General features: G+C 44.1%; 1 protein-coding gene across 1 annotated transcript in view; it reads left to right on the top strand.

Moving 5' to 3' along the window:
- The window catches only part of LOC104299414 (multidrug resistance-associated protein 1), a 51,632-nt gene extending 25,435 nt beyond the window's left edge, over positions 1 to 26,197 (top strand). The window contains exons 12-32 of the mRNA XM_054180433.1: positions 1,397 to 1,600; positions 4,004 to 4,150; positions 4,491 to 4,578; positions 5,946 to 6,015; positions 6,906 to 7,032; positions 8,152 to 8,328; positions 9,394 to 9,561; positions 9,913 to 10,090; positions 12,273 to 12,317; positions 13,988 to 14,072; positions 15,080 to 15,218; positions 16,114 to 16,321; positions 17,241 to 17,551; positions 18,348 to 18,547; positions 19,053 to 19,179; positions 19,496 to 19,597; positions 20,581 to 20,727; positions 21,571 to 21,729; positions 22,738 to 22,904; positions 23,646 to 23,840; positions 25,044 to 26,197. Coding sequence (XP_054036408.1) covers positions 1,397 to 1,600; positions 4,004 to 4,150; positions 4,491 to 4,578; positions 5,946 to 6,015; positions 6,906 to 7,032; positions 8,152 to 8,328; positions 9,394 to 9,561; positions 9,913 to 10,090; positions 12,273 to 12,317; positions 13,988 to 14,072; positions 15,080 to 15,218; positions 16,114 to 16,321; positions 17,241 to 17,551; positions 18,348 to 18,547; positions 19,053 to 19,179; positions 19,496 to 19,597; positions 20,581 to 20,727; positions 21,571 to 21,729; positions 22,738 to 22,904; positions 23,646 to 23,840; positions 25,044 to 25,152 — 3,153 coding nt within the window. The 3' untranslated portion in view covers positions 25,153 to 26,197. The remainder of the gene's footprint in view (positions 1 to 1,396; positions 1,601 to 4,003; positions 4,151 to 4,490; positions 4,579 to 5,945; positions 6,016 to 6,905; positions 7,033 to 8,151; positions 8,329 to 9,393; positions 9,562 to 9,912; positions 10,091 to 12,272; positions 12,318 to 13,987; positions 14,073 to 15,079; positions 15,219 to 16,113; positions 16,322 to 17,240; positions 17,552 to 18,347; positions 18,548 to 19,052; positions 19,180 to 19,495; positions 19,598 to 20,580; positions 20,728 to 21,570; positions 21,730 to 22,737; positions 22,905 to 23,645; positions 23,841 to 25,043) is intronic.
- Positions 26,198 to 27,098: the final 901 nt, after the last annotated feature.

Raw genomic sequence — 27,098 nt, 5'->3', positions numbered from 1 at the left:
CAATTATTTTTCTCTCCCTCTATTTATTCCTTAGAGGGAAGAGAAAGAAAGGTCAGAGATGTTGTACATGCAGAATAAACAAATGGCTGTTTGTTTCAGCCTCGGGGTGTATTGATGCATAATGGTCTGACAATGTTGCAGTAGTTCAGACTAAGGTAGCAGCTTCTTCCAATGCCTTATTACTGGATTGGAATTAGTTTAATTTTTAACCTGCTGCCTAGGAACTGAAGTGCAAATGTAAGCTACTGTCTGCTTAATGAGCCTTGGTGCATGAAATCCATTTCCAGGATGGTGGTTGCAGTGCTGGAGGGGTGGGAGGGTGGTTGTTAGTGGTTGGGTTTTGGCTTTTTTTCCCCCTTTCTCTTGCTCTCTCTTCCCCCCCCCCCCCCCCCCCTTTCTCTTGCTCTCTCTTTTTTTTTTTTTCCCCTTTCTCTTGCTCTCTCTCTTTTTTTCCCCCCCTTTCTCTTGCTCTCTCTCTATTTTTTCCCCCCCTTTCTCTTGCTCTCTCTTCCCCCCCCCCCCCCCTTCCTTTCTTAGAGGGATAAGAAGGGAGAAGAGTTAGTTGTTGGGTCTTCTTGATCACTACTCAATTTTATTTGACTTGGCTAAAGAGAATGCACATAAATAAATATAGACTCAAACTCTCATGTTTTCTTTTGCAATAATTACTTCCAGCAGCCCCCATGCTGTGCTTTCTGGGACAGACTTCACTAGGAACTGGATTTGCCAAATGTCAGAGGATACTGATTTATTTAAATAAAGCCTTTTAGCTTAAGGTGTTTATCAAAATATACCATGGTATTTGGTTTCCACTTGGGAGAAGTACAGATATCTGCCCTGTCACAGCAACACTGCCAGGGATAGCAGTGGCAGTGCAGCCTACTGGCTCTACTTAGTGCTGAGTTACGACATCTCTTCAGCTTTGCACTGCCCTTGTTAATATACTTCATGAAGATGAAGGGACATCCTTCTTATGGCTGAATGAAAGGCTTTTTGCCTTAGTGCACTATCAGAAAGCCATTGATAGTGCTGAAAATGAAGCAAAATCAAGTTTGGTCTATGGTTAGATGCAAACTGCACATCACTGAAGCTTGATTATAGTGGCTTGTTTTCTTACTGCATATTGTAGGGAACCTGAGCCCTGATGCAGGGTCACAGATTTCTTCTTGCTTCAGGGTTTCAGTTGCATGAAGCATTCTTTTAATTGGTTTAAAACATCTTGGTAATTCTGCATAGTTGTTTGTTCAGATAGCATCTCAGATTTCCTGCTTGGGAAGCTAGTAAGCTTTTGATGATAATGAAGTAAATTTTGCCATTGCAAAACACACAGCTGAGAACTTTGTGGCTCTGCCAGGTATTGTGCTCTGCTAATTACTTTTTTCAATGTTGTTTTTAGGTGGCTCAAATGAAGAGCAAGGACAACAGAATTAAGCTGATGAATGAAATTCTCAATGGTATTAAAGTTCTAAAACTTTATGCTTGGGAATTAGCCTTCAGAGAGAAGGTATTAGAGATCAGACAGAAAGAACTCAAAGTCCTAAAAAAATCTGCTTACCTCGCTGCAATGGCAACCTTCACTTGGGTTTGTGCTCCTTTTTTGGTAAGTGAAACAGATGATGTAGAAGTCTTTTTCTCCTTCTGTGGGATCCTGCTTTCCTAGGTAATGCTCAGAAGCTTGGTTTGGCTTTGTTCTTGTAATGAGTGGAAGAGTCAGAATGGCCTCCGTAGTGGTAGGAAATGGAATGTTGTTGTCTTCCTTCTGTATGAAAAGGCACTGCTGTTTTCTTCAAAACTTAGCAACATGCAGGTTGAATGTATTCTAAAGTGAATGACTAAAGCATTTAAAAACAAAGCCCCCCTCTATTTTTGGTAGTGTACTTGAGGAACCTAAGAGTAAACGTATTGTCAGATTGAGAAGAGTTTACTAATACACACAGTACCCTCCAGGGGGTAGCTGTGATGGACAGAGTAGAACTTGCATCTTTCAGAGAGTAGCAGGTCTTTAGGTAAGAGCCCTTGGTCCAATGGCACACAGGGCACCGGGAGTATCTCTCACCTGGGTCCTCCCTGCATCTGTTTAAGAACAAGGTGAAGAGGTAAAGCTATTTGGTACCTTGGAATTGCTTCAAATTCTTCCTCTTTTAAAAGAGGATTTTTGATATGTGAAACATCCCCACTGTGTTTGTGGATAGCTTGCACTGAAAGTAATAAAGGGGACAGAAGGGTAAGGTTATGTCACAGTTGCTTCAGACCCTATTCAAAAGAGGCCATTGCTCTTGTCTGCAGAAGCAAATAAAAGGCATGACTACATTAGGATAAAATATGCACTGTTCCAGTTGAAGGTGTTTAAGTGTACTTTCCAGTCTCGGATTCCTTTCTTGCAAACAGTTGTAGTGTTTACATTGTTTTGGGCATGATGAAAGGCAGAAGCAGCAGTGCCCTGTGTAGGAAACATTGGCTGCATTCTCAAGTGAATGCTTTTCTAAAAGAAGTCTGAGGTGATTTTAATAGAAATACATCATTACATGAAGTTTCTAAATAAAACTCTGCAGGTGGACTCCTAAATGCTGTTCTGTGGAGTGTGGGAAGAGAAATCTCGCTGATGAGTGGCTCTGTTTCAGCATATGTTGTGTGGCAGTGGTCCTACACCTTGGGAGTTTGCCACTGGTGCAGAATTGGTGCAGCCCAAAGCGCAGGGCTGCTGCTGACATCCTGTTTCTTGGATGTTTGGGTTTTGTGTATGCTCTCTGAACTTGTGACTAAAGAATTCTTGGACCAGCTTACTTGAAAGCACTTTTAACGTGCAAACCTCTTTATTTCCTCTGCTCCTTCTGTTTCCATGGCCAGGTCTCTTCAAAACCTTGTTTAATAATGGTGTCAGGAAACAATTCATTTTGCAGTCCCTCCCCTACTGCTTTGTGTGCTGATAAGGCTGTATTCAGGCTAACAGCTGGTGACTCAAGAGTACAGCCATGCTGCTTCTGGGATTATTCTTCAGACACTGTCTTGTTTTTGATCTCTCTGGGAGGCCTTTCTCCCTGGACTGTGGTTGTTCAAACCGAGGATTGTACAAACAAGCTACTGTAGCAGGCAGAGCTGAGCCAGCCACTGTCCCAAGAACAATACATGTCACAGCAGTCAGGGTTCTAACAGAAACAGTCCTGTCTGCAGTGGGTGCTGTCCTTGGGCAGAGACTGTTGCTTAAGCATTTGAGTTAATGTTTATGACTCCAGTGGGAAGGGAAATGCCAGAGGTTAGCCTACCTTGATTTCTTCTTCTAAGTGGCAGTCTGTGGGGAAAAAGTTGCTGGATCTTGTGATATAGAGAGATAGGATTATTGCTACCATAGAAGAAAACCCTCTGAGGGTGAACATTTGTTTTTTCTTACTTGAATTTTACTATAATTACTTTTTAAAAAATGTAAGTATGAATTTTTTCAAATGATTTTTCTATCTCATGATTGCTGATAACAATGGCTCACTGTCCTTTTCTTGTTTAGCATGGATCCTAAGCTTTTCTCTTGTGGTTAGGTTTCTTGGGAAACAGTCTGTCCCTGACAAGGTGGTCTCTGGGCTCTACTTGGCAAGCTGGGGTTGTGGTAGACTCTACAAAATATAAAATGGGTTAGCACTGAGATGTTCCTAACTGTGTATGTGACTGATCCAGTGTCTGTTATCATGGGGCATGAGAGCAGCAAGAAAGGTTAATGATCATTCCTTCCCCTCTGCAGTGTGACTGCAGTGGGACATTTGTGGTTTCAGCCTTGCTGTGTGAAGAAAGTGAGCACTTGACATCTTTCCAAGAGGAGCCATCAACTTCTTTTTACAGCAATGGATTTAAATGAAATATTAATTTTGTGAAAGGCAAAAGGAACAAGGAAGTTACCAGAATGTTACTGTCTGATATGTAGCCCTCTGATTGCAGTTGTCAGACTGTGTGACTCCTGAATTTGTGCCTTTAAAAAACATTATTCTAACTCGGTAATTTTTCCACTTTGTTTCAGGTTGCCTTGTCCACATTTGCTGTCTATGTAACAATAGACAAGAAGAACATCTTGGATGCTCAGAAGGCATTTGTTTCCCTAGCATTGTTCAACATCCTCAGGTTTCCATTGAACATGCTTCCTATGGTTATCAGCAGCATAGTGGAAGTAAGACTTCAGTCATTAACAGGTGTTTCTGTGCAGAAGGAGCCATGGGGTGGAAAGATTAAATTTCTGTGCTTAAGAGAATGTGCACTGGTGAAATTCAGCCACCTCAGAAAGGGAGCTTTGCATTTCCTCTGTGTAAAGTGTTGTGCAAGTAAAACTATAAGCTCCAGTTATGGTGGTGGTGTTCCTGAAATCAACCACATTCCTTGTGGTTTGGGAAGTGTGAGTTTGTCTGTCCAAGAAGCTATGCAGTAGAGTTAAGGGGGATTACAATATGAAACAATGAGCTCTTCAATGTACTGAGCAATGTAAGATCATTTTCTATCCCTTTCTCATGCAGGCCAGTGTCTCCTTGAAGCGCCTTAGGGTGTTCCTGTCTCATGAGGAGTTAGATCCAGACAGTATAATTAGAAGTTCCATCACAGAAGGTGAGTTTCCTGTCCTGTTGAACATCAGTGTGTTCAGGTTTTGTTTGGCTTTGCAGTGTTTCTTTTCTGTTCTGCAACATTTACTTCATTTGCTTTATTTCACTGGAAGGTTATGGCTGGGTGGCAGAGAAGGCTTTCACTTGTACAATAAAAGCTATGTGGTTGGTAACAGCTCCTCAAGCAGTTTCTTTCTTTTCCCTAGCTCCTTTGTCCAAACTATAAGTGTGATTACATCCAGACACAATGGGCACTTAGAAAAATGTCTTGTTAGACTGGTTTAAGTGTAGTCATTTGGAGGCAGTTAACAGAATGCTAATTAATGCTGTGCCAAAGCTCAGCATCTATGAGAACAGTCATGTAACACTGCAGCACTCTTGAAGGAGAAAGGAGAAGACCCATCTCTGGCAAAGGCCTTGACTTTGTTTTGTGCTGAGAGCATCACTGCCGTGTGCACTGTTGCTGGTCTGGTTATATGGAGCTCTTTAGGAGACAGATCAGCATGAAGGTAGACTTACTGATAAACAAATAGCCTTTTTCTTGCATGATAAAAGTTGACTTCAACTAGGTCAGTCATTTCTGAATGACTTTTCTAGTTTCCCTTTCACAAAGCCAGTGAAATCCCCATGGCTCCATCTCATGTGGTTAGCAATCACTTGTTGCATTTTTTTTTTCTCTCTCCATCTTCTTTTCCCTTTCTCAGCTAATAACCTTACTTACAAATCCATGTAGTGTGGGATTTGGGGCTGGGTTGGTTGGTTTGTGGAGGGTGTGTGTTTTTGGTGTGGCTTTTCTGTGTTGTCCATGATGGGTTGCACTTGCACGCTGTTTGCCTAGGCTAAGTTTTTGCAGCATGGTTGATGGAATTAGGAGTGATATATTTTGGACTGTTGCTGCAGAAATCTACAGATGCTGGGGCCATGCAGTGTTTTTGGTTAAAGTTAGTTTATTTGGTAGTTAGATTTATGATGTTCTGTCATTCTTGTTGTAACACACATGGAGCTGATAGTCTAGCTGATGCTTCCATTGAAGCACAAGGCAGACTGAGGCTGCTGGCTTCTTGCACTGATTTTGCTGTGCCCCAGTGGAGTTGCTGGACAGAGGAGGATGCAGCTGAGTAAGTCAGGATCTTTGTATCCTTGACATCTACCTCCTGATTGCTGGAAAGAATGTAACCCTGGAACCTCTGCTGTCTTGGTAGATCTAATAAAAGCAGAACCTAAGCTTTTGGAAAGCAGTGGGTGGTGGTTCTGCTGGAAAAACAGCTTTATACTTCTGGCTCTGTGCTTAGATGGACTTCTCTGATCCAGAGCATGCAATTTAGCTCCTTTCCCTGACATGTTTATAAAGATAAGTTTTCTGTTTGGCAGCTGAAGGATGCATTGTTGTAAAGAATGCAACATTTAGCTGGTCCAAAAATGATCCTCCTTCACTGAACAGGTAAGAATTGGCAGCCTTCTTTCTGCTTCATAATCTCTCTGGTTATAAATACTGGTATTATGAAAATCTATATTCAGAAGAATTAGTTGCCTTGAAGAAATAGGAGAACAAATAATACTTCTCTCTGTGTATAATTATTTTTAAATTAGGGGCTTCATGAGCTGGAGGAATTTACAAAGTATGTTTTTTGTATGGAATGCATAAAGGGGAGTAGCAAAAGGAATAAAGGGATGAAAGAAAGCCCTGAGAGCTTAGCAGCTCTTGCTGTGTGCTGCAGATGGGATGAGCTCCATCTAGAGGTGCAGCCAGATTAGCCTCTGGGATTTATCCCATGTCCCTCATGCTGCAGCATCCTCAGGTTCTTCCTTTTGAAAACCTTCTTGCTGAACTGCACCCATCCTTGATTGATGTGCTGGAGAAAACCAGTGAAGAACATCATAGACTAACAAAGTAACTGGGATGGTGCAGCTACAAGCTTGAGTCTTCTCTGTGCCTTGTGCCCTTCCTTAATTTTAGCTGGTCATTCTTGGGCCTTGCATGTTCTTAAGGACAAGGATGCTCTTTGGGAAGCATCCATTGGTACTTACATTTGTATTCACAGAACCTGTGAGAGAAATACTGCCCAGGCTGTGCCACAGTTGGTTTTATTTTCATTTTTCTTCCCCGTTTGACTAACTACACATTAAGAAGCTGTGTCCTAAGTATAAGAAGAGCTGGGTGCTTTCTGAATGAGAGGTTTGCATTTACAGCCCAGAGATTTTTACCTGTTTGAGCTAGCATTTGCAGCAGGTGTTCACATGGCACCTGGCTTTCTATCAGCTGTTCAACTGACTGTTTAACTACTGGGATGTACCAGCAAGCAAGGCTGAATTATGTATGCTTTATTTCAGCATTAATTTCACTGTTCCTGAAGGCTCCTTGGTAGCTGTTGTTGGTCAGGTTGGCTGTGGAAAGTCTTCATTGTTGTCTGCTTTACTGGGGGAGATGGACAAAAGGGAAGGCTGTGTGGTTGTCAAGGTATGAAGTCTGAAGAATTGTTTCTCTGTTTGTGGGTATTGCCAGATTCTAGGTTTCCTAATGATGAGACAAGGGGAAGAAAGAGGCTAAAATCTACAGTTCTTGGAAAGGCTGATTTCCTGACATGCCATGTATATGCATTAGCCTGTGCTCTGTGTAACTGCCTGCTAAGCCTTGACCCCACAGCTTCAAAATATGTTGGTTTCAGATTTAGCTGAATAGAGTAATGGAGGTCTCAAAGGTGTTTGAGATTCTGGTGAATCTTGTTGGCAGTCAGGTATGAGGTAGAAAGACCCTATTATACATACTTCAGCCTGAAGAGCAGCAGTGTTGGTTCATACTTAGACATCAGAGAGTTACAAGGAGAGAGGCTACACCCAAACAGCCAAACATGGGAAATCTGCTGTTGTGTTTTGTACTTTGCTAGATATCAGAGTTGCACAAAGCTCACACAGGAAAAGTAACCTGGAAGGAAGTAGTAGTCCTTTTCTTGAGTTTTGCTGCTGCTTTAATGCATGGAAAGAGAATTATGTTAAGAGCAAAACAACTGTGTTGCATTTAAAAGAAGGCACTTTGGGTCACCTCCAAAATTGTTCTGGAAAAAATAAAGTAGGTGAGATCTGAATCACTGATTATTTGTGAGAAGGCAGAGCTAATCTTCAAAGCAAAATACTTTGCAGCAGCTCAGTCTTTCTTTGAAGTGATTTTTACATAAGAACTGCTTCCCTTACCTTCTGCAGAAATCTGGCAGAGCTGCATTTGTTAAACACTTGCATTCCAGATTCGATTGTTTTATGCGGAACATAAATTACAGCTAATGACTTTTGACATTCAGTTAATTGTGCAAACATTCTCTAAACAAAGGTTTCCTCCAAGTTTATGTTAGAGAATCCTATTTTCTTTGAAGTCTTTCATTTTCCATCGAGACACTTTGTTGCATTCACTGTAGAAAGGATTATCAAAATAAAAGTTTGGAGGAGGCAGGAGCCCAAGAACTCTGTGCAGTTTTGAAATGACCGCAGGCTGTTTGTGTGGTGATAGGCATTGCCTGCCTTGCAGAGCCTGCTGTGCTTTGACCTTGTGTGCAGTTCTGAATAAGGGACTTTCTTTTCCTTGCAGGGCTCAGTAGCCTATGTTCCTCAGCAAGCCTGGGTCCAGAATGCCACCCTGGAAGATAACATCATCTTTGGAAGGGAGATGAATGAGAGCCGGTACAAGCGTGTGATTGAGGCTTGTGCCCTGCTGCCTGATATAGAGATTCTTCCTTCTGGAGACAAAACAGAAATAGGAGAGAAGGTATTTCAATAGCTATTCTGCCATGACAGTGCTGCTTCCTTTGGTTAAGCTGCATGACTTCTCTTCTAGTTCATCTTAAAGTTGTACTGAATTTAAAACACTGGTAGTGGAAAGCTTCTGACATAAATCTGAACAGTGTGCTTTCCATGTCTTTAAGCCTCAAAAAGCAAGAGACCTCTCCTCAATTAAAAATGTGAAACCACTTTGCAATGGCAAGTTTTCATTGTCTCTTAAGTTGCCATGGTCATAGAGTAGAAAAAGTTGTAGAATCAGGAAGAGAAGAATGTTCTGAGCATCTCAGCTTCATTTAAAACAAGCTCTCAAACTCACTCACCAGCCTCCCAAACTCCCCCAACTCCCAACAGGCAAACTCTCCCAAATAGACCCTTAACTGCAAAAGTATGTGTGGTGTGGGATTTAGGAACTTGCACAGATGTTCTGGTGCTCTGCTATGGGAGCACGACCAAGAGTCCCTTAACCACATGGTTAAGGGACACAGCAGAGTATGTGCATGTTACCTGCTTGGTGTTCTGCTTAGCTAGTGTTGTCCAGAAGATGGGGTATGTAGGAATACGTGCTTTGCCTGCAGGCCAGTTACAGGTGGGTTACAGCTGCCACCTGACATCCCCAGATTCAGTAAAGGATGAAGCTTTATCTTCCTTCCAGGTCAGTAAGCCAACCGAATTGTAGTGTGTGAGTTGGGTTTGTTTAAATTAACTGTGGCAGTGCTGCAGGAATACAGCTGAGGAGGAAGGTAGCTTCTGACTGTCCAGAGCCAAGTGGGCTGGTTTGGGTTAATTGCCTTATAAGGCTACCAAACACTTTTCTCCCTGTCAGTGAAGGGCTGCTCATAAAAAAAATTAATGCAGGTGCTCCCTTGCAAGAAGATTTTGGCTGTGATTGCTTATGCTGTAGTGAAATTATTTGCGATAGAGATCTGTTTCCTACAGTGCTGTAATTTCTCTGATTTGCATAAACCAACAATGATTTATGTCCTTCACAGACTGAAGCAAGACATCTATCTGCCACTGTAAGTAAAGGATCCTTCTTTTCTTGTCTCCCCAGGGTGTGAATTTGTCTGGAGGGCAGAAGCAGCGAGTCAGCCTAGCTCGGGCGGTTTACTGCAATGCAGATGTCTACCTGTTTGATGATCCTCTGTCAGCTGTTGATGCTCATGTTGGGAAACATATTTTTGAAAAAGTTATTGGACCAAAGGGAATCCTGAAAAATAAAGTATGTCCTGAGGAAATAGGTGTCTCTAGAGAATGATTGGTTTTCCTTGCTGGATTCAAATGATCCCACCATCATGTTGCCTATTTAGACTTTTGTTTCAAACGTCTGAGAAATGAAAGGATCCTTCTGAGGCTTGTAGAAGTCTTTTGTAAACCACTGAGTTCTGTGGAAATGTGAATGTAGAATTCTTTAATGGAAAAAATCAAGACAAGGACACTATTTCCCCTTAAAAATCTTGCATGGCTGCCCATAGTTATTACGGGACTGGAGCAGGAGCAGTAGCTGCAGCGTAGTATTTACTCATTTCAGGTGTTACAATTTGTATTTTCTTCCTTTTTTGTTGCTCTTCAGACACGGGTTTTGGTGACCCATGCAATCAACTACCTCCCTCAAACAGATACAATTCTGGTCATGTCAGATGGAGAAATCTCTGAGATGGGATCCTACCAGGAGCTGCTGAAGCAGGATGGGGCTTTTGCTGAGTTTCTCCGTACATATGCTAATGCTGACCAAAGCACAGAAAGCAGCGGTAAGCTCACACAGGAATTCTCTTGGGATAAGCTGATGTATGGCATGTTAAGGCAGTCACATTGAAGGCCAAATGCTACTAGTAGAAGGAAAGTTAAGAATTTACTATTTTTTGAGAGGTCCTTTCAGGTGGAGGTGCTTATTTCTTGAGGGCATTGAAGATTGTGAGATAAAATGCACATTCTTTCTTAAAACATAGGAAAAGGTGGAGCAGATCACAGTAGAATTCCTCTCACTCAGAGCAAAATTCAGATGGTTATGAGATCAAGTGAAGGCTGGCTGGGGTGTTTACACCCTGACTGTGCTTATTAGGGTATGTTGTCTTTATGAGCAGAAGTCCTTTGGGGACTGGGGGGAGGAAGAAGCAGCTGAAGAGTCCCTGACACTTCCTTCTGCTTTACAAGACAGCTGCAGAGCTGCAGTGACATAGGAACATGCTTCATGCTTCAGATGCTTTTTTTCATTTTATTACCTGCAGATGGTTGCAGTATTGAATTTTGATAAAGGAGACTTGATAAAAGTCTCTTGCCTCCAACCTGTTGTCTTCAGTGACTTACGTGTGGTGGTTTGCTTACACCACTCCCTCTGCTCATGCTGAAGAGTGTGAGGGGTGTTAGCACTGTGCTGACTGGCCTTAAAACATTGGCCTGTGCTCGAGGGCTGTCTGGTAGTAAGGGTTCTGAAGGCTCTGCACAACCAGGAAGGGATTGAGGCCACTTCTCTCCTTCCATTTGGGAAAGCCTTGATTCTCACCTGTTCCCTAGAGGAAAAGCAGACACATGTTTTAGTCTACTCCTCAGGTGCCAGTTACAGATGAAAAGGAAATGGTGCCATATTTAGCTTTGTATGACCTTCTGCCATACTGCTCTGCAGCTGTCTGGTAACTGCATGCCCCTGGTGACTGGGAGAGGGTTGGTCTGTTTGCAGCTAGTTTGTTTCTCAGTTTGGGTCCAGTAATCTTCTGGGCGGGGAGGGGGGAAGTAAAAAACAGGGGCATTATTTTTTTGATTCACAGGGATAACACCAATATGTATCAGATGTGTGGAAGCCCACCAAATGTTATTAAAAATCACAGGTTCTTGGATAAACATGGAGTAAATTGTGGTGGGAGTCAGCCTGAGCTAGCTGGAGGAGATCTCCACACCTCCTTGAAAAGGGAGGCTGTGTGTTGGCAGCCTGAACACACTTCAGCCGGAGCAATATGGAGAGGTGGGGATGGGGGCTTGCTGCCTGGAATGCAACCTGATTCTGCAAAGGCAAAAAAGCCTTTCCTCCTACCCAGCCTGTGAGGTTTGGCTGTGAGTCTGCTCCTCACTGCCTCCACTGGGAATCCTGAGGGTTACTTGCTGTCAGTGTGCTGTATCTGCTGCCTTTCTCATCCCCAGCTTGGAAGGCAAGAGTTAAACATTGAGATGTGTAGGCTCTTTTTCAAGAGTTGTGGAGTCAGAACTTAAGTGTTAATTCAGGAAGCACATGCTTAGGCCAGGAAATAACCTGACTTTCTCTTAAATTCATTTCACCTCTAGCAAAATTCAACTCTTTCTCTCCTAAAGTAAAAGCAATTTGCAGCCTCTCCCCTAAAGGGCAGCTTCAGGATGAGTGCTGTTAGGGTGTCAAGATACTTGTAAGAGTGAAGTGTCCCACTATTTCTTACTAATCTGTCTATGCAGGGTAATGGCTGGGGACTATATAGTAGGTAGAACTAAGTAAACCTGTGCTAGTACAGCTTTCCTTCTCTCATTGTGGTTGTATGACTAAAGCCAGGCAGAATAGCAGAGCTGTGAGATGTGAGAAATAGCCATGCAAACAGAAGCTGCCACACTGGAAGCATGGTGCTTTGTGGCTTTAACCTTAAGGTTCTTGGATAAGGCCTCATCACCACCACTGGGGAAAATCCACATGGTGGTTGCCTGTAGAGTGAGGTTTTTAAATATCTTTTCATTAATCATATCTTGAAACAAAGGAAACTTCTTGATTGTTTGCTTGCAGCCATCTGATTTGAATTGTTTCTTTGTCCTCGAGGTTGTCATTGTTTGTGTAGGAGGCTTGGGGTTAAAAAAAGATTCATTTCAGTGAATTTCATCCTGCCTTGAGTTCAGTGGTTTAGGTTGTGCTGGTTGGATGTGTTTGTGTTTGAGAGTAGTGAGTGTGTTCTGGAAAAAGTCACTCACTTGTGCTTCTAGACTCAGAGCCTTCTTCAGAAGGAACGATTCAGCTTCTGGAAACAGGTAACTGCTTTTTGGCCGTGTGGCTTTATATCAGTGCTTGTGTTGGAGTAATATGACCAGTTGCACCTCCCTTACAAGAGACTGAATCCTTGTTAAAAGAACTCTGTCTGCATCATAGAAGGTATCTGCTTGGTTTGCATGATACTTGTCAGTGTGATGCCACAACAGTTTGTGTGTGGATAACTCATTGGCAGCAGTTCTTTATCTCAAACACTTCCATGAGGAAGCTTTACATAACCTTTAAATATGTGTCCTGAGAGTCACTGTTCAGGACTGAGCCCCAAAGGTCTTTTCTCTCCTCAGAAGTGTTGAGTGTTTTGGCACCTTTGTCATTTCTGGCCATGCTGTTCAGAGAGCCCTCATTAGGAAGCTGTGTTCTGGGTGCAGACACCATATTTACTGCATCAGTCTGGACCATTCCTTTGCTCTCAAAAGGCAAATGCAGTAGAAGCAGGAAATCTTTGTGGCCTACAGCAGAAACTAGCTTTGAGAGCTGCTGGGGCAGGATGGTTTATTTGCCTGTGTGGGTTTAGAACTGCAGTGCTGCTCTGAAGCAGCTGACACTGGAATGCTTGCTGGTCTGCATATGGGAGCCCTTCAAAAGAAATGCTGCAAGTGCTTCAAGTAACTAGCAGTCCCTGTTGCTTTGCTGTCATTTAAAAGTAAGAACTAAATAACTGAGCAGTTTCGTTACATTTTCCTTTTTTCTGCTTCTTGACTGCACTGAACAGTTTAGCTTTGGGTTCTCAGAGTCATGGACCCATTCAGGTTGCAGGCAGGAGGGAACAGATTTATGTTCAAGCAGGGCCTGCAGTGTTTGTGACCTGGTTTATGCATATTCTTTGTTTCTGTATAAAAACATGACTCTTCAGACTCTGGAACTACACCAGTTTTCCCATGTACCTTTTGAAAAGATGCAGTTAATTTTGGAGGAGTCAGTCCTTTGGTTTGTGTTAGGAAAAGGCTGACATAATTTGAACCTACAAGTTTGACTCATGGCACACTGAATGAAGTTGCTCAGAAGAAACCTTAATACTTCAAGCTGACAGGTTTTGTGAAGTGTTTTAGACAAATTGTCCTGTGTGAGCTGTGGGATAACAAAGACTTCTTTCTGCTTTTGAGAAATGCCTAAATTAACCTGATGCCTGTAGTTGCTTACAAACACGAGGCTTCTGTGTGTTGCTACCTGCTCAGTTGTGCAGGAAGGCTCAAAGTGAGTAGCAGATGCCTTCTGTTTGCCCTGCTTCCCTCCATCATTTACTAGAATGTGTTCTCATTGTGTTCTGAAATGAAAATGATTTAGAATTAACTGCAGAAGATGTGGTTTGAAAAGGACTGGTTGGATTGTTTGGGTTTTTTACCACAGAGTGAGTCACAATTTGACTTGGTATTGCATGCTTTAATAGCCAGTATGCCCTCAGAATTATATCACATTATTATTACTGATCTACATGTGGGAGAAAAATAAATGTTCACCATCTTGGCAGCCAGTCCTGTTTCAGCTGGAGCTAAATGAATCTGTTCACCTGGTCACTTAGCTGTTAATGCTTGTGTGTGTTCCTTGCTTCCTTCTTTTGCACAGTAGGGTTTCACCTGGCATTTAGGAGTGAAATGAAACCTTTGGATCTTTTTGCTTACTCTTCTCATGTTTACTTTTCCACTCCTTCCAGATACAAATAGTCCATCTGGAAAAGAAGGAAAGCCTATAGAAAATGGAGTCCTTCTGAATGAAGCCCCTGGAAAGTCAATGCACAGGTGTAGTCTCTCTTTCTCTCTCTTGTTACTTGGTACCTGTGGCAGCCATACAAATCACAGGCACTTAGAGCTCGCACACAAACACAGCACCAAATGAACCCATCCTGTTCCCACCTCTGGCTGGGCAGGATGGAGGTTCACTAGTGAGAATGTAATTTGTGTGTACAAACAAGGGTGAATCCCTCCTCTAGTTGGGCTCAGGTGCTGTCTGATAGGTGTCCCTGGATTTGAGTCTCCCCAGTTGCTAGCAGCTGGGCATATGAACCTCTGAGACTACAACCTTCCTTCAGTTGCCGGTGCAGGCTGTTGCTCATGCATGTCTGCACACAGAGCTCTGCTGCCCTTCTTTCCCTGGAAGGAAACAGTTGGGTTGTAGCAAGTATAGTATGGATTAGTCCAGGTTTTGTATGGTTTCCCAAGGCTTATGCAGCTGACTGCTCTCAGATGGAATGCAGTGTTTGATGAACCTTTAGTCTGACTCAGTACAGCTGCTTTTATGCTTGAGAGAAGCCAAAGGCAATCACTCTGATTATGGCTTCCCAAAATCAGACTCCTTGTCTATGTCCTGTTCTTGGGGAGCTCTGTATTTCTGGAAGCTAATGAGTACCTGGGAGTGCAGTTGCCCATACTGATGCCATCGTGGGTACCCTTTTTGCACTCCAGCAGTTGCACTGTATATGATAGTTTGCAAAGGCTGATGTTAGTTATCACCAAGCGCTTTTCCTTGATTGCTCAGCCAAGACTCCTTTGGCTGGCTGCACTGTTACTTGGATCTGGAGATGAGTGCTTGTGAACCGAATGCCAGCAGGGAGGATTGGGAGTGGACTGAGGGGAGGAGGGAAGCACTACTAACCATTGGCCTGATGGTGATGGCTGGTTAGGAGATGGATTATCGCCAGAATAACACAAGTTACGGATACAGAGCCACGCACTCTTGATGTCTCTTCATGAAGTAAGCACCTGGCCTTTTGTCATGCTAAGACTGAAAAATAAATGTCTTCAAGCAGGCAGCTCAGTAACTCTTCAACGTACAGCAGAGACACGGGGAAGTCCCAGCACCAGAGCAGCACAGCAGAGCTCCAGAAGCCACTTGCTGAAAAGAATTCCTGGAAACTGACAGAGGCTGACACTGCGAAGACCGGGAGGGTAAGGTCTCCTGTTCCCACTTCCCACTGGGTTCAGAAGAAACTAGCTTCCAAACACTGTAATTGGGCTGAAAGAGGTCTGAGTGGATTCTCAGGCTTGCTGCTTGTTGTGTAGTACTTCGTGGAGCTGCTGCTGTGCCTTCTGCTCCCCAAGCTGAGCCCCGGGTTTGTGTGCAGAAAGGGTGCTGACACCAAAGCCTTTGTTTAAAGTGATGGGCCTGACCACATCAAAGTTTAAACAAAGAAATGAAAGACCTTGCAACTATCCCTTGGAGAGAAGCTGTGATAAATTAGGTGACCTAATGAAATCAGCCCTTAAGCAAAGGAGCCGGAGTTGACTCGGATGGATTTCAGCCAAGTTTCCATTGTAGACACAAGTGTCTAATCCTGGGATACCCAGGGCTTTCTGAGAAACCTGGAAGTGGGGTTCCTGGGAAAATGGCTGTTACAACTCCTAGCAGTGTTGCCTGAATCCTCTGGTTAAAGATAGATCATAGGAGGTGAGCCCTGTGGAGCAAGGGTTTAATTAAAGGTTGTGCAATCTTGTGGTAAAAAGAGAAGCCAAAAGCTGGAACTCCCCAGTGAAGTTTTGGGCTCTGCTGCTGGTGGTCTTTGTTAGTCAGGCAACTCTCTCCCTACCCATCCCTCTCCTTGGAGGACAAGGGGAGGATGATGTATGCCTGCCCTGGAGGAATGTTGGGTTTGGCTTGTCTCCATAGTATGCTTGTGTTCCCAAGCAGTGGCTCTCTAGAGTGCAACTCTTGTGGTTTTGAGGCCTGTTGCAGGGACACTGGCTTTAAATAGGGATTGAAGAGGAGGGAATTGCTGGGTTTGAAACTTAATCTGTGAAATTCATTACTTTTTATATTTTTTTTTTCCCTCTTTTCTGCCTTCAGGTAAAGGCAACAGTGTACTGGGACTACATGAAAGCAATTGGACTGTTCATCTCGTTCTTGAGCGTTTTCCTCTTTATATGTAATCATGTGGCTTCCCTGGCTTCTAACTACTGGCTCAGTTTGTGGACAGATGATCCTGTTATCAACGGGACACAGCAGTACACAGATGTCAGACTGGGAGTGTATGGAGCACTGGGAATTTCTCAAGGTTTGCTTGGTCTATTTTAAGATTAGTGGGTTCAGAAAGTTTCTAATGCTCCTGGTGACCTTGCATCCCACTCAGCACCAGTTTGCTAAGGATTTCAGGGTGGTTTCTTTTTCTTTTTGTAGAAATAGAAGAACTCTACCCAAAAGGCAAGCAAACCAGCCTATAAAAGTATTTGGTTAGTGAAGGGGGGCAGGGTTTGGGGTTTTTTTTGTATGAAACAAGAATGGAAGTGTTTTTTGCAGGGGCTTATTAGCCAGCAGTTGGTGAAAAAATGTCTCACCCTGTGGCACCTGGGGCAGGGACAGTTTATCACAGGAGGCACTGCCTTTCTTGCAGCCACGTCCCAGCTCAGCTGTGTAGGCTGTTGATGGATTGTTTGAGGGTCAGAGGGTCACAGACTGGTTTGGGTTGGAAGTGACCCTAAAATCACCCCGTTCCAACCCCCTGCTGTGGGGAGGGACACCTCCCACTGGACCAGGTTGCTCAAGGCCTCATCTAACCTGGCCTTGAACAGTGTCACCATAGGGAGGCCAGCTCAGTAGCTTTTTATGTTTTGTCTTTGTGGTGAAAGTTTTTTTTTGCCATGAAACTTAACACCCCAAGTATCCCACTTCAGAACTGCCACAAAAAGCTTTCTGTACAAACTAAATGCACCTTTATCATTCAGTGGTCTCTACTCAAGGGAAGTGCTAAAATATGACACAAAATTTCATATTGGAAACCCATCTTATTCCATGGCAGAAAGGAGTTGGGTTTTTTTTTTCATTCTATTTTTCCCTCCCCACTGCTTTCTATTATTTTTTAATCCAGTTCTCAGGTTTATTGCTCCAGAGAAGTGCTAATGCTAGCTGGTGGCGAAATGAAGGAAAATGTTTTGTGTGAGAGGTAGAAGCAGTTAAAAACAACTCTTCTTTTCCAGGTATTGCTGTCTTTGGCTACTCGATGGCTGTCTCAATAGGGGGAATATTTGCTTCACGACACCTGCACCTCAACCTGCTGCACAATGTCCTCAGGTCCCCAATGAGTTTCTTTGAACGCACCCCCAGTGGAAATCTGGTGAACCGTTTCTCTAAGGAGATAGATACCATTGACTCCACCATTCCACCAATCATTAAGATGTTCATGGGCTCAACATTTAATGTGATTGGGGCTTGTATCATCATTCTGCTGGCCACACCTATAGCTGCTGTCATTATTCCACCTCTGGGACTTGTCTACTTGTTTGTCCAGGTAGGGAATTTTACCTGGGGGGCTTTGGGACCAGCAGTCACTCATCCTCTGTTATTTAAGACAGTTCTTTCCTGGCCTTGCACTGGAATGGATTTTTAATGTGTTTGACTTGAGTCACGCTTGACTAACTGTGCTTGGCATGGCTTAGCAGAGCATTTCCTTCTGTTATCAAGTGCAGAATGCCTTCTGTGCAGGTTATAATCCCTTAATACCTAAGCAGACTTCATAAAAATGCCATTAGATGTTGAGGGAAATTTTGTGTTACTTGAGGCACACAGCATGACTGTGGAGAAGGAATGGGCTTTTGTTAACCCTCACAAACAAGAGAGCAGCCTTGAGAGGGGTTTGTGTGCACTGCTGAGGTGATGTTAGAATAGTTTACAGAGCAAGAGGAATGATGGCAGCCTTTCACTCCTGTCTTGCATAGGCAGGGGCGTGCTTGCTTCACTCTTGCTTTATTCTTACAAGTCCAGTAAGGGGAGAGGAGGTTTTGACTTTTGACTCCTGAATTAGTGAATCTATCAAACTCCATTAGTAAAACCTAAAGGCAGTGATGTGTGTTACGCTGTTGAAATAACCTTGCAGAGAGGAGAAAATGAGTATTGGATGCCCTGGTTTGCATGGCAGCCTTTTAAAGACAGCACAGTGTGTATGCACTGGTTGTTGTAGGCAGGTTACAGCATGCCAGGTGAATCTCTGTAACTAGCAGCCCAAATGGCAGGGAGCTCTTATGGTTCCCTGTGCATTTTCAGATGCAGTCTAGACATTGCCATAACTCTCATACTCTCATTTGCAGAGGTTTTATGTGGCCACTTCCCGCCAGCTCAAGCGCCTTGAGTCCGTCAGTCGCTCTCCTGTGTATTCTCACTTCAATGAGACCCTTCTGGGAGTCAGTGTCATCCGAGCCTTCCAGGAGCAGAAGCGTTTCATAAAGCAGAACGACATGAAAGTGGATGAAAACCAGAAAGCTTATTATCCAAGCATTGTTGCAAACAGGTACCTATGGGGCTGACAGACTGCAGGGCAGTTATGTAGGAGGATGTGGTTTTCCTGCCTGTGCCGCTCATCCATCACAGCTCTCGGCATAGTTCAGGGTAGGGAAGCCTGTGTGGAGAGATTTGTTTTGCAGATGTTTTGCCTAAACTTCTGTCAGGAAGATCACTTCTGAATTTCTTTCCTTTCTAAGAGTTCCTGCCTTACTTCTGAGTAATACTTTCTTAAGAGTTTTGACTCATCCCAATGAACCACAACTGGCTTCTGAACTAAGACAGGAATTTGTGTGCCTGGAATGTGGTTTGATTTTCGAATGCAGCCCAGCTTTGCTTACTGCTGGAGCAGAACCTCTAATACCTTGCAGTCCCTGTGTCACTGGCAGTATGCAGATGCCATATTTCTAACCTGTTCAAAAACCAAGATTTGTGGCAGAACACTGGTTGGCCATATTCTTAATTCTCTGTGGGTGAATGACCAGAAAGGTGCATTGCATTTGTCTGTCTTGCAGGTGGCTGGCTGTCCGTCTGGAGTACGTGGGGAACTGCATTGTCCTCTTTGCTGCACTGTTTGCAGTCATTGCCCGCAGCAAGCTCAGTGCAGGACTGGTTGGCCTCTCGGTGTCTTACTCGCTGCAGGTAATTTTTCCCTTTCCATGGGAGGCTGAATCTTGCTGTGACTTTGGAGGGAAAATTAATGTGGGGAACATAGGAAGAGAAGAATAACTACAAATAGCATCTGGAAAGATGCTGGGAAGTTCCGTGCCTGTGTGAGATGTGGCTGGCTCATGCCCTGCATATTAAAGGCATCTGGACTTTTCTCTTGTCCAGCACCGATTAGCCAAGGTGCTGTCTGTGTTTATGCATTCCATGGAGTGCTGTGGTTGTTCTAGTGTTTTTATTGCAGGTAAGATATTTAGTGTAAACTGCTTCTATATTTCCTTGCTTCTTGCAGATTACAGCCTACTTGAACTGGCTTGTTCGCATGTCATCTGAGCTGGAGACCAACATTGTTGCTGTTGAAAGAGTCAAAGAATATGCTGAAATGGAGAAGGAGGTACACTGAGCTGTCCACCACTCCTGTAGGAGTTTGTGCCCTCTTCTCAGGTCTTGTCCACAGCCTGTCTGAATGGGTTAGAGTGCATTCAGCATGTCCTCTGAGCTGAGGGGTGAGGCAGAGCTTGGTGCTGTTGGTGTCCTCCCTCAGGGGACAGGCTTTGTCTTAGTGGGCAGTTCCTGGGGGTGCTTTTGAGCTGTAGCTGCTGCTATCTACAGTCTTGGTTAAGAAATGAGCTTTCAGCCCGAGTTAAGCACTGGAGCTGTACAAATGTTTTAGTTTCCTAAGTGCTTACACATTACATTTTTATGTGCTTACCATTTTTCTCAGTGTGGGGAGTAAAGAGGTTTTACTACTTTTGGTTCAAATTGACTAGCAACTCATTTCATCTGCAACTGTGCCCCTTTTGGCCATGAAACAGAGGTTGCTGTGACTTCTCTTTGCTATGCCTGTCACTTGAACCTGGTTTGAGTGACTATTTTTGCAGCCAAACCTTATGAGGAGTCTTCCTAGATTTTTCCTGGGGTTCTAGTAGACCTGTGTTTATACAGTTCAAAGCCCTTCTGTTTGGCACTAGCAGTGTGTTCTTTCTCTGTGGGAGGCTGAGGCAGCAGCTGTTTACTTTGCCAGCTTGTTAATATTTTAGTGTTTATGTCTTAGTTTAAACTGCTTCTGGGTGCATGCATGGCTTCCACAACAGTTTCCTTGCTGTGGTGGGGCTGTACAAGAAGGTTATCTCAATGTGTGCTGCAGTGGAAATTTGATTCAGGAAGTGGGACATGGAGTAGCAAAGCCCTTAGCTGCATGTAACATGTCCTCTTGCCTTGGGACAGCTCTTTTCCTTTCTCCCCATCACCATCACAGTTCCTTTTGCAAATCACACACTTAACAAGAACTTTCCTTAATTGCTTTGCTTGAGCCCTCTGAGCCTGTGCCTGATGGAAATAGGGTCAGATCCAGACCTGTCTGTGTGGTTCTTCCAGGCTGAATGGAGTATTGAACAAACAGCCCCAGCGAGCACCTGGCCTGAGGAGGGGAAGGTGGAGTTCCGAGGCTATGGTTTACGTTACCGGGAAGACTTGGACTTGGTTCTGAAAAACATCAATGTTACCATCAGTGGGGGTGAGAAGGTAATGAACCTGAATTTGTAGTGGAGTTGCTGTTTATAAATCTGCATGCATAAGCCCAAGAGAGGTTTAACCCTGTTCTGTAGTGTCTTGGGTCTTTAAGAATGAGAGAAACCTCTGTAGAATCAGTCTTACTGTGACTGGCAGATGCAGTGGGATCTAACTGTTTTCAGGCTGTGTTCTGTGTCATGAGGTGAAGATACATTGCAGGTGGGCTCATGAGGTGTCACTTGGTCTGGTTCCATAAGTAAATGAGATTTATGCTGTCATCTTTCCCCTCCCAGGAAATATTATTTCTTATAACCTACATTTATGGGCAGAATACTTCCTCCAGAGTGGTGGTTAGAAAAGGCAGATGGCAAGAGATGATCAACCAACAGAAGCAGCAATCTTTTCTAGTTATTAAAAACAAACAAACAACAAATGGGTGAAGATTTCAGTCTAAGTGGGAAGCAAAATGTTCAGTATGAAGCCAAGTGCTTTTCTGTACTTCTGCTATTGATTGCAACAAGGTAGATGTCAAATCAGTGATTATGACTGTGAGGCATGAACCAGCCAAAGCAGGAAACCTTGGCCTGCTCTGCCCAGTTCTATCTGTGCTTCTAGAAATATGGAAACTTTGATGGTTCAATTGCAACTTTGACTGCTTTAGTTCTTGGTTTTTTTTTCAAATCCACTGATTTCTCTTCCTGTTTGATCAGCCTCAATTTATCTGTTTTGGGGTCTTGATAACCCAGCAAATATGACAACTGTAACAACCTTGTGAACGTGTCAGCTTCAGGTAGATGCTTGGAAATGCATTAACTATTCCCCAGAATAAGTTGCTCCTGTGTTTCTTCCCAACAGATTGGGATAGTTGGAAGAACAGGAGCTGGAAAATCCTCACTTACTTTAGGTTTGTTTCGTATTAATGAAGCAGCTGAAGGAGAAATTATTATCGATGGAGTTAATATTGCAAACATAGGGCTTCATGACTTGAGATTCAAGATCACCATCATCCCTCAGGTATGTGCAGAAAAGAGCCAAATTCTTCCATCACCAGAACTCATAACAAATGCTGAGTTGTGGTGTGGAAGCAAAACCTCTGGGCTCATGGGCTTTGTCAGCACCCCATGCTGATTGCTGTAGACAGCTGAGCCTGAGTGGGGAGAACTGATCTCAGATGAACACCCAGCTGGGTCCCTTAGTTAATTTGGACCCTTGCTCTTCTGGCCAGTAGAGGAGAAGCAGCCCAGCAGCTGTGGGTTTGATAGTTCAAACCATCTGGAAATAGAGTTTTACAAGCACTGGACTTGCACAAGTTGTTTTTTTCTTGCTGTGTAACCTTTACTGCCTGCCTGTGCTAAGTCCAAGCAGGATCACAAAATGTGGTTGTGTAAATCACCAGTGCAGCACACTGGCACAACCAAGTGAGCACACGGTAAGAGGTTTGTGCACCACCACTTCTAGAAGTCTGGGGAGGACTTTTGCTTTCTCCTTTTGATTACTTTGCATCAGCCTGACATGAAGAGGTCAAAAGTATTTCCAAAATAGTGTTCTCCCTGTCATCATTTAATGAATACTGCCACTGAAGACTTTTGGTGTCTTTATGGATGGTGTAATTCCAAAGAAGTGGAAAGTTGGTCTCAGTTGCCTCTGCTGACAGAAGCTTGGCTGGGAACTAAAAAGAAACTTGACTGGGTTTTTCTGGTTGGTTTGTTGTGGTGGGTGGGTTTTTGTGGTTTGTTTTTCTTTTCTTTTCCTGCCTTCCTGCCCCTTGCTTCTGGATTCATGAGTACTGACTCACAGAAAGGTCTGGAGTTGACAGAGTTTGTAGAGGGTACAGGTCAGGCTCCCAAGAGGAATAAGGGTGAGGAAGAATATCTTGCTGTTGCTGGAAAATGTGAGGTCTCACTCCAGAGTTCAGCAGATGAGCTTATTTGCAACTGCATCTTTTCCTTTCTGTAGCTAAGAGGTAGTTTGGAGCTCTTACCATGTTCTGTGTACATTGTCCTTACCTCTTTCTGTGACTAGGATCCAATATTGTTTTCTGGCTCTCTGCGTATGAATCTTGATCCTTTTGACCAACACTCTGATGAAGACATTTGGAGGTCTTTGGAATTGGCTCATCTGAAAAACTTCGTATCCTCCCTTCCTGATAAACTTAACCATGAGTGTGCTGAAGGTGGAGAGAACCTCAGGTGGGTCAGATAACCATGCTGGTGAACACTGCCACAAGAACTAGAGAAGTGGGGTGGGTGTGCAGCTGGACTTGCTGCTTCCAGAAACCTTAGAGCTCCCTTAGGACAGTGTGCAGCTAGAGCCTGCAGCACTGAAGCACTGTGGGGCTAACCCACTCCTGTCCTCTGAGAGACTTTTGGAGAGGGAGCTGGGGAATTCTTAACATGTGGCCAGGCAATCGACCATCTGGGTTACAGTCAACATGTTCTAAACTCAGATTTGGAAATGTTAAGTAATTTAAGAAATACTTGGAATGCTGTGAGGTTTGACAGCTTGGGCAGTCATGGAAAGAATTTCTGTGGCAGTGGATGCTCTGGGCTGGCCGTGGTTCCTGCCCAGCAGATGTGACTTCTCTCAGCTTGTTTTTTGCACCACCACAGGCATTTGTGTTCAGCCTGTAAAAACTGCTCAGAGTCCAGTCCTCAAACTGCACTGACTTGGGGAGTCAGCATGATGCAGTTAAGCTGAAACCATTTGTAGACTCTTATGTGATTACATTTCCAAGACTTCATGGTGAGGAGGATATAGTTTCACATGCTGTTAGGTGCTTTGCAGTGAAGTGGCAAGGGTGACCTTATCTATTTTGCTGTTTTTTGGCACCTGTAGCTTAGATGAGTTCTTGCAAGCAATTACTGGGCTGTAAAATGAATTCTGCAAACTTGTTCTGACTTCCTTTCCCCACCCTCCCACCCCATCTGCAGTGTGGGACAGCGCCAGCTGGTGTGCCTGGCACGAGCTCTGCTCAGGAAGTCCAAAATCCTGGTTCTAGATGAAGCCACAGCTGCTGTTGATCTTGAAACAGATCAGCTGATACAGTCAACAATAAGGTCTCAGTTTGAGGAGTGCACTGTACTGACGATAGCACATCGGCTGAACACCATCATGGACTACACAAGGTAAGGGATGTGGATCAGCACCTGCACTGTGCTCTGCTGGAATGGGCATCCCTGTGCTAGCTAAATGTGTGCCAGGGGTGTTTTAGCCATCTCTCTGGAATCTCTGTTCTGATGGGTGAGATATGTGTGTGTGTGTGATGGCTCTGCCTGGCCTGGGGAGCTCTGATCCCTCTGTTGTGCTGCTCTTCTGCCATTCTGTCTAGGCAAACCAGGAAGGGGAGGGAGGCCAGGTCAGGATCTTTCCCTCATTTAGGCACAGCTGGAAGAGGCATCAGAGCTTTAGGGGGCTCATACCCTGAAACTAGGCACAGGCAGCCTAAGGATCAAAGGGCAGGTTCTGCACTTGTCTGCCATTTACTCAGTGTTCTTCTTTCCATCACTTCTGGTTATAGTTTACAGGGCCTCCCTCATCCTCAGCTGCCTTGTCGAGGTGTGATTGAAGGCAAAACTTTGGTCTAATAACTTCACATTTAGGCTCTCTTGTCCATTTTATCACAGCACAGCAGAGAGCAAAGTGACCTGTGACAAGGTTTTTGTGTACTTAGGTAGGACCTTTCTTTGTTCTGTCAGTAGTGAAAGATAAGAGATGGGAGTGTTACCTGTGCCAGGTGCAGCTCCGGCAGTGCTGCCACCAGAGGAACACCCAGTTGTGGTGTGACATGGCAGTCTCCATGCAGCAGCCCCTGCCCAGGGTTTACTGAGCATCTCTGCAGTATCTGGCCAGTTAGTGAAAGTACCTGGAGGCAGAGCTTGAACTCTAAGCTGGATTTACTGACTGTGGTAGCTTGCTTTGTAAACTCCCTCATTCCAGTGACACCTTTGCTTTGCATAAGCCATGTCTGCATTTGTATTGTGCAGTACAGTGTTACGGGAAGGTTCTGGCAGACTGTGCAAGGTTCTAGGGGCTCTCACTGACCTTAACAAGTGCTGCCCATCTAGTTTTTATCTGATCTGGAGCACAGTTCAAAGTCTCATGGCTGCCTGCAGGTGCCTGGGTAAACTTGCTGCATAAAAACCAGAGCAGACAGGCAAATCGTCTGCTGTGGTGTTAGGAGGGACAGTTGAGAACCTCTGGCCATTCATGCAGGCCTTGGGCTGCCTTTGTTTGCATGTAACAGCTGCACTATGGTCAGTGTCTATGTGCATCTGCCTTGGATTTCTGCATCTTGTAACATGTTTGTTTTTCTCTGCCTTGTTTTACAGAGTGTTAGTCCTGGACAGAGGAGAAGTGGTGGAGTGTGGTAGCCCAGACCACCTACTTCAGGAAAAAGGCATTTTCTATAGCATGGCCAAAGATTCAGGCTTGGCGTAGCACTTGAACTTGGTTAGTTGCTGTGGGGAAGGGGAGGGCTGACACATTCAGAGAACTGTAACCTCCCCTGAGCTGGTGTGAGCCCTGCAGTTTGGTTCCAGTCCCAGTGGAATCATCCAGAGCATGGTGATGGAAGTAACAAAAAAATGCAATATTCTTTTTCTTTTATTCTCCTTAGTATTGATTTTAGCCTGCTTTAGGAGAAGCACATACACTGTGCAAAGCACTCCAGAGACTTTTCATTTTTGCCTGAAACCTGTTCTACGTTCAAATATAAGGCAGTGTGGTTCTTCAGAGAAGGTCAGAAGAGCTTTTTCCTTTCATCTGCTCTTGTGTTCTGAAGCCCCCTCTTTTTTCCTTGTTGTCTAAACCACTTCTCAAATGTTAGTTAGTTGCTTGTTTGCTGATTCCTCATTTGAGCCATCTGTTGTGGGATGCATTTGGGACAATTTGTGGCATATATAGTCCAAAGATTTTTTTTTTTTGTTGTGCAACAAGCTGTGTGCCAGAAGTTCTCCTGTACATGGTTAATGCTTTGACACGTTGTCCTCAAGGCTTCATGTGTTTACAGCGTACAGCAGCAAGCTCACTGCGGTGTGACAGTGGTGCTGGTGTGTAAAAGCACAGCCAATTTCAAAGCAGTATTTAAGCATGTCTAGAATGACAATCACTCCAAAAAACCAAACTGGTGCAGCAGTCAGGGGTACCTGATCTCACACCCAGTTCACTCAGGAATTCTGACTTGGGTGGTGCATCCTGGTTATGCCTGTGGGGTTTTGGCTGGGAAGTGAGGATATGCCCGAGCAGTGGTTGCAGGCTGGGTGTGACATTGATTGTAATCCCCAGGCTCTGGCAGGTCTGTGCTTTAATCACAGCTCTGCCACAAGGACCATTAGCCTTATACCCAAGAACCATGCCCTTCATGCTGCTGCTGTTGGCAGACTTTGTGGGAAGCTGTTCTGTTACAGTTGTTTAAAAAAGTTGTGTTTCAAAGCTGTGTGTCAGAGGGGTCTCACAATGCAATTAGCAATGGAGTCTCGTTTGCAAGATGGATGTTCAGTTTTCTGTGGGAAGAAAAAAGTTACTTTTATCATGTTCTGATTAGTCTTATTTTCAAGGAAATGCTGGAGGGAAGGTAAACTTCAGTCAGAAGGGCCCAAATACTCAGTGCTCTGAGAAGGTGGACTTCTGTCAATGACATGGCTGACCTTAATACTGGACAATTGTCTTCTTTAGAGTAAAGCTATTTATTTTTTTGTAAATTATGACTCTCTGAAATGGAATAGATTGACATTTTCTTTGGTATTTTTTGTAATGACTATATGAATATTTGCAAACAACTTGCAGTAAACAATTGTTTGAAAGATAAGGTGCTGTGTTCTGTCTTGCTTGGTATTTGACGAAGGATTAGCTGTGTCAGCCAGGGGTTTGCTTTGGAAATACAAACGATTGGTACTGCTTAGACTAGCAGAGTGAGGTTTGGACAAAGTAGAGGGGGGGGAAAAAGTGCTTCCTTCCTGGTACTTGAGCACCAGTGTGGTAGCAGGCACTGACCTTCAGTATCTTAGACACTTCTCCATCAGAAACTGTTACTTACTCTTCACCTGGGTGAAGAGGCAGCTGAGCAGCTGTTGGAAACTGCTGTATCTTGCTGCTTTGGGTTGACTCTTGCCAGTCTGGACTCTCCATCCAATCCCCCATGATTCCTTTTTATACTATATTTACTTGGGGTTTTTTGAGGAGACCAGTTTCAGTACTTGATTCTGATTTTATTTCATTAACAAAAGTCACACTGAGCAGCAGTGTTTCAGTGTGATTTGTTTGTCACATTGTCATCTTGTGATTCCTGAGGAGAGAGCTGGGGGCAGCTCGGACCACAGCTTCCTGGCACTTTGGGAAGCCCAGGAGGGGCTTTGCTTTCAGCTGCTGCCTTGGTTTGCTGGAGT

This window comes from Dryobates pubescens, chromosome 4, assembly GCF_014839835.1.
Source record: "Dryobates pubescens isolate bDryPub1 chromosome 4, bDryPub1.pri, whole genome shotgun sequence".
Lineage (NCBI taxonomy): Eukaryota > Metazoa > Chordata > Aves > Piciformes > Picidae > Dryobates > Dryobates pubescens.
This window is presented reverse-complemented; position numbering and strand designations above follow the sequence as displayed.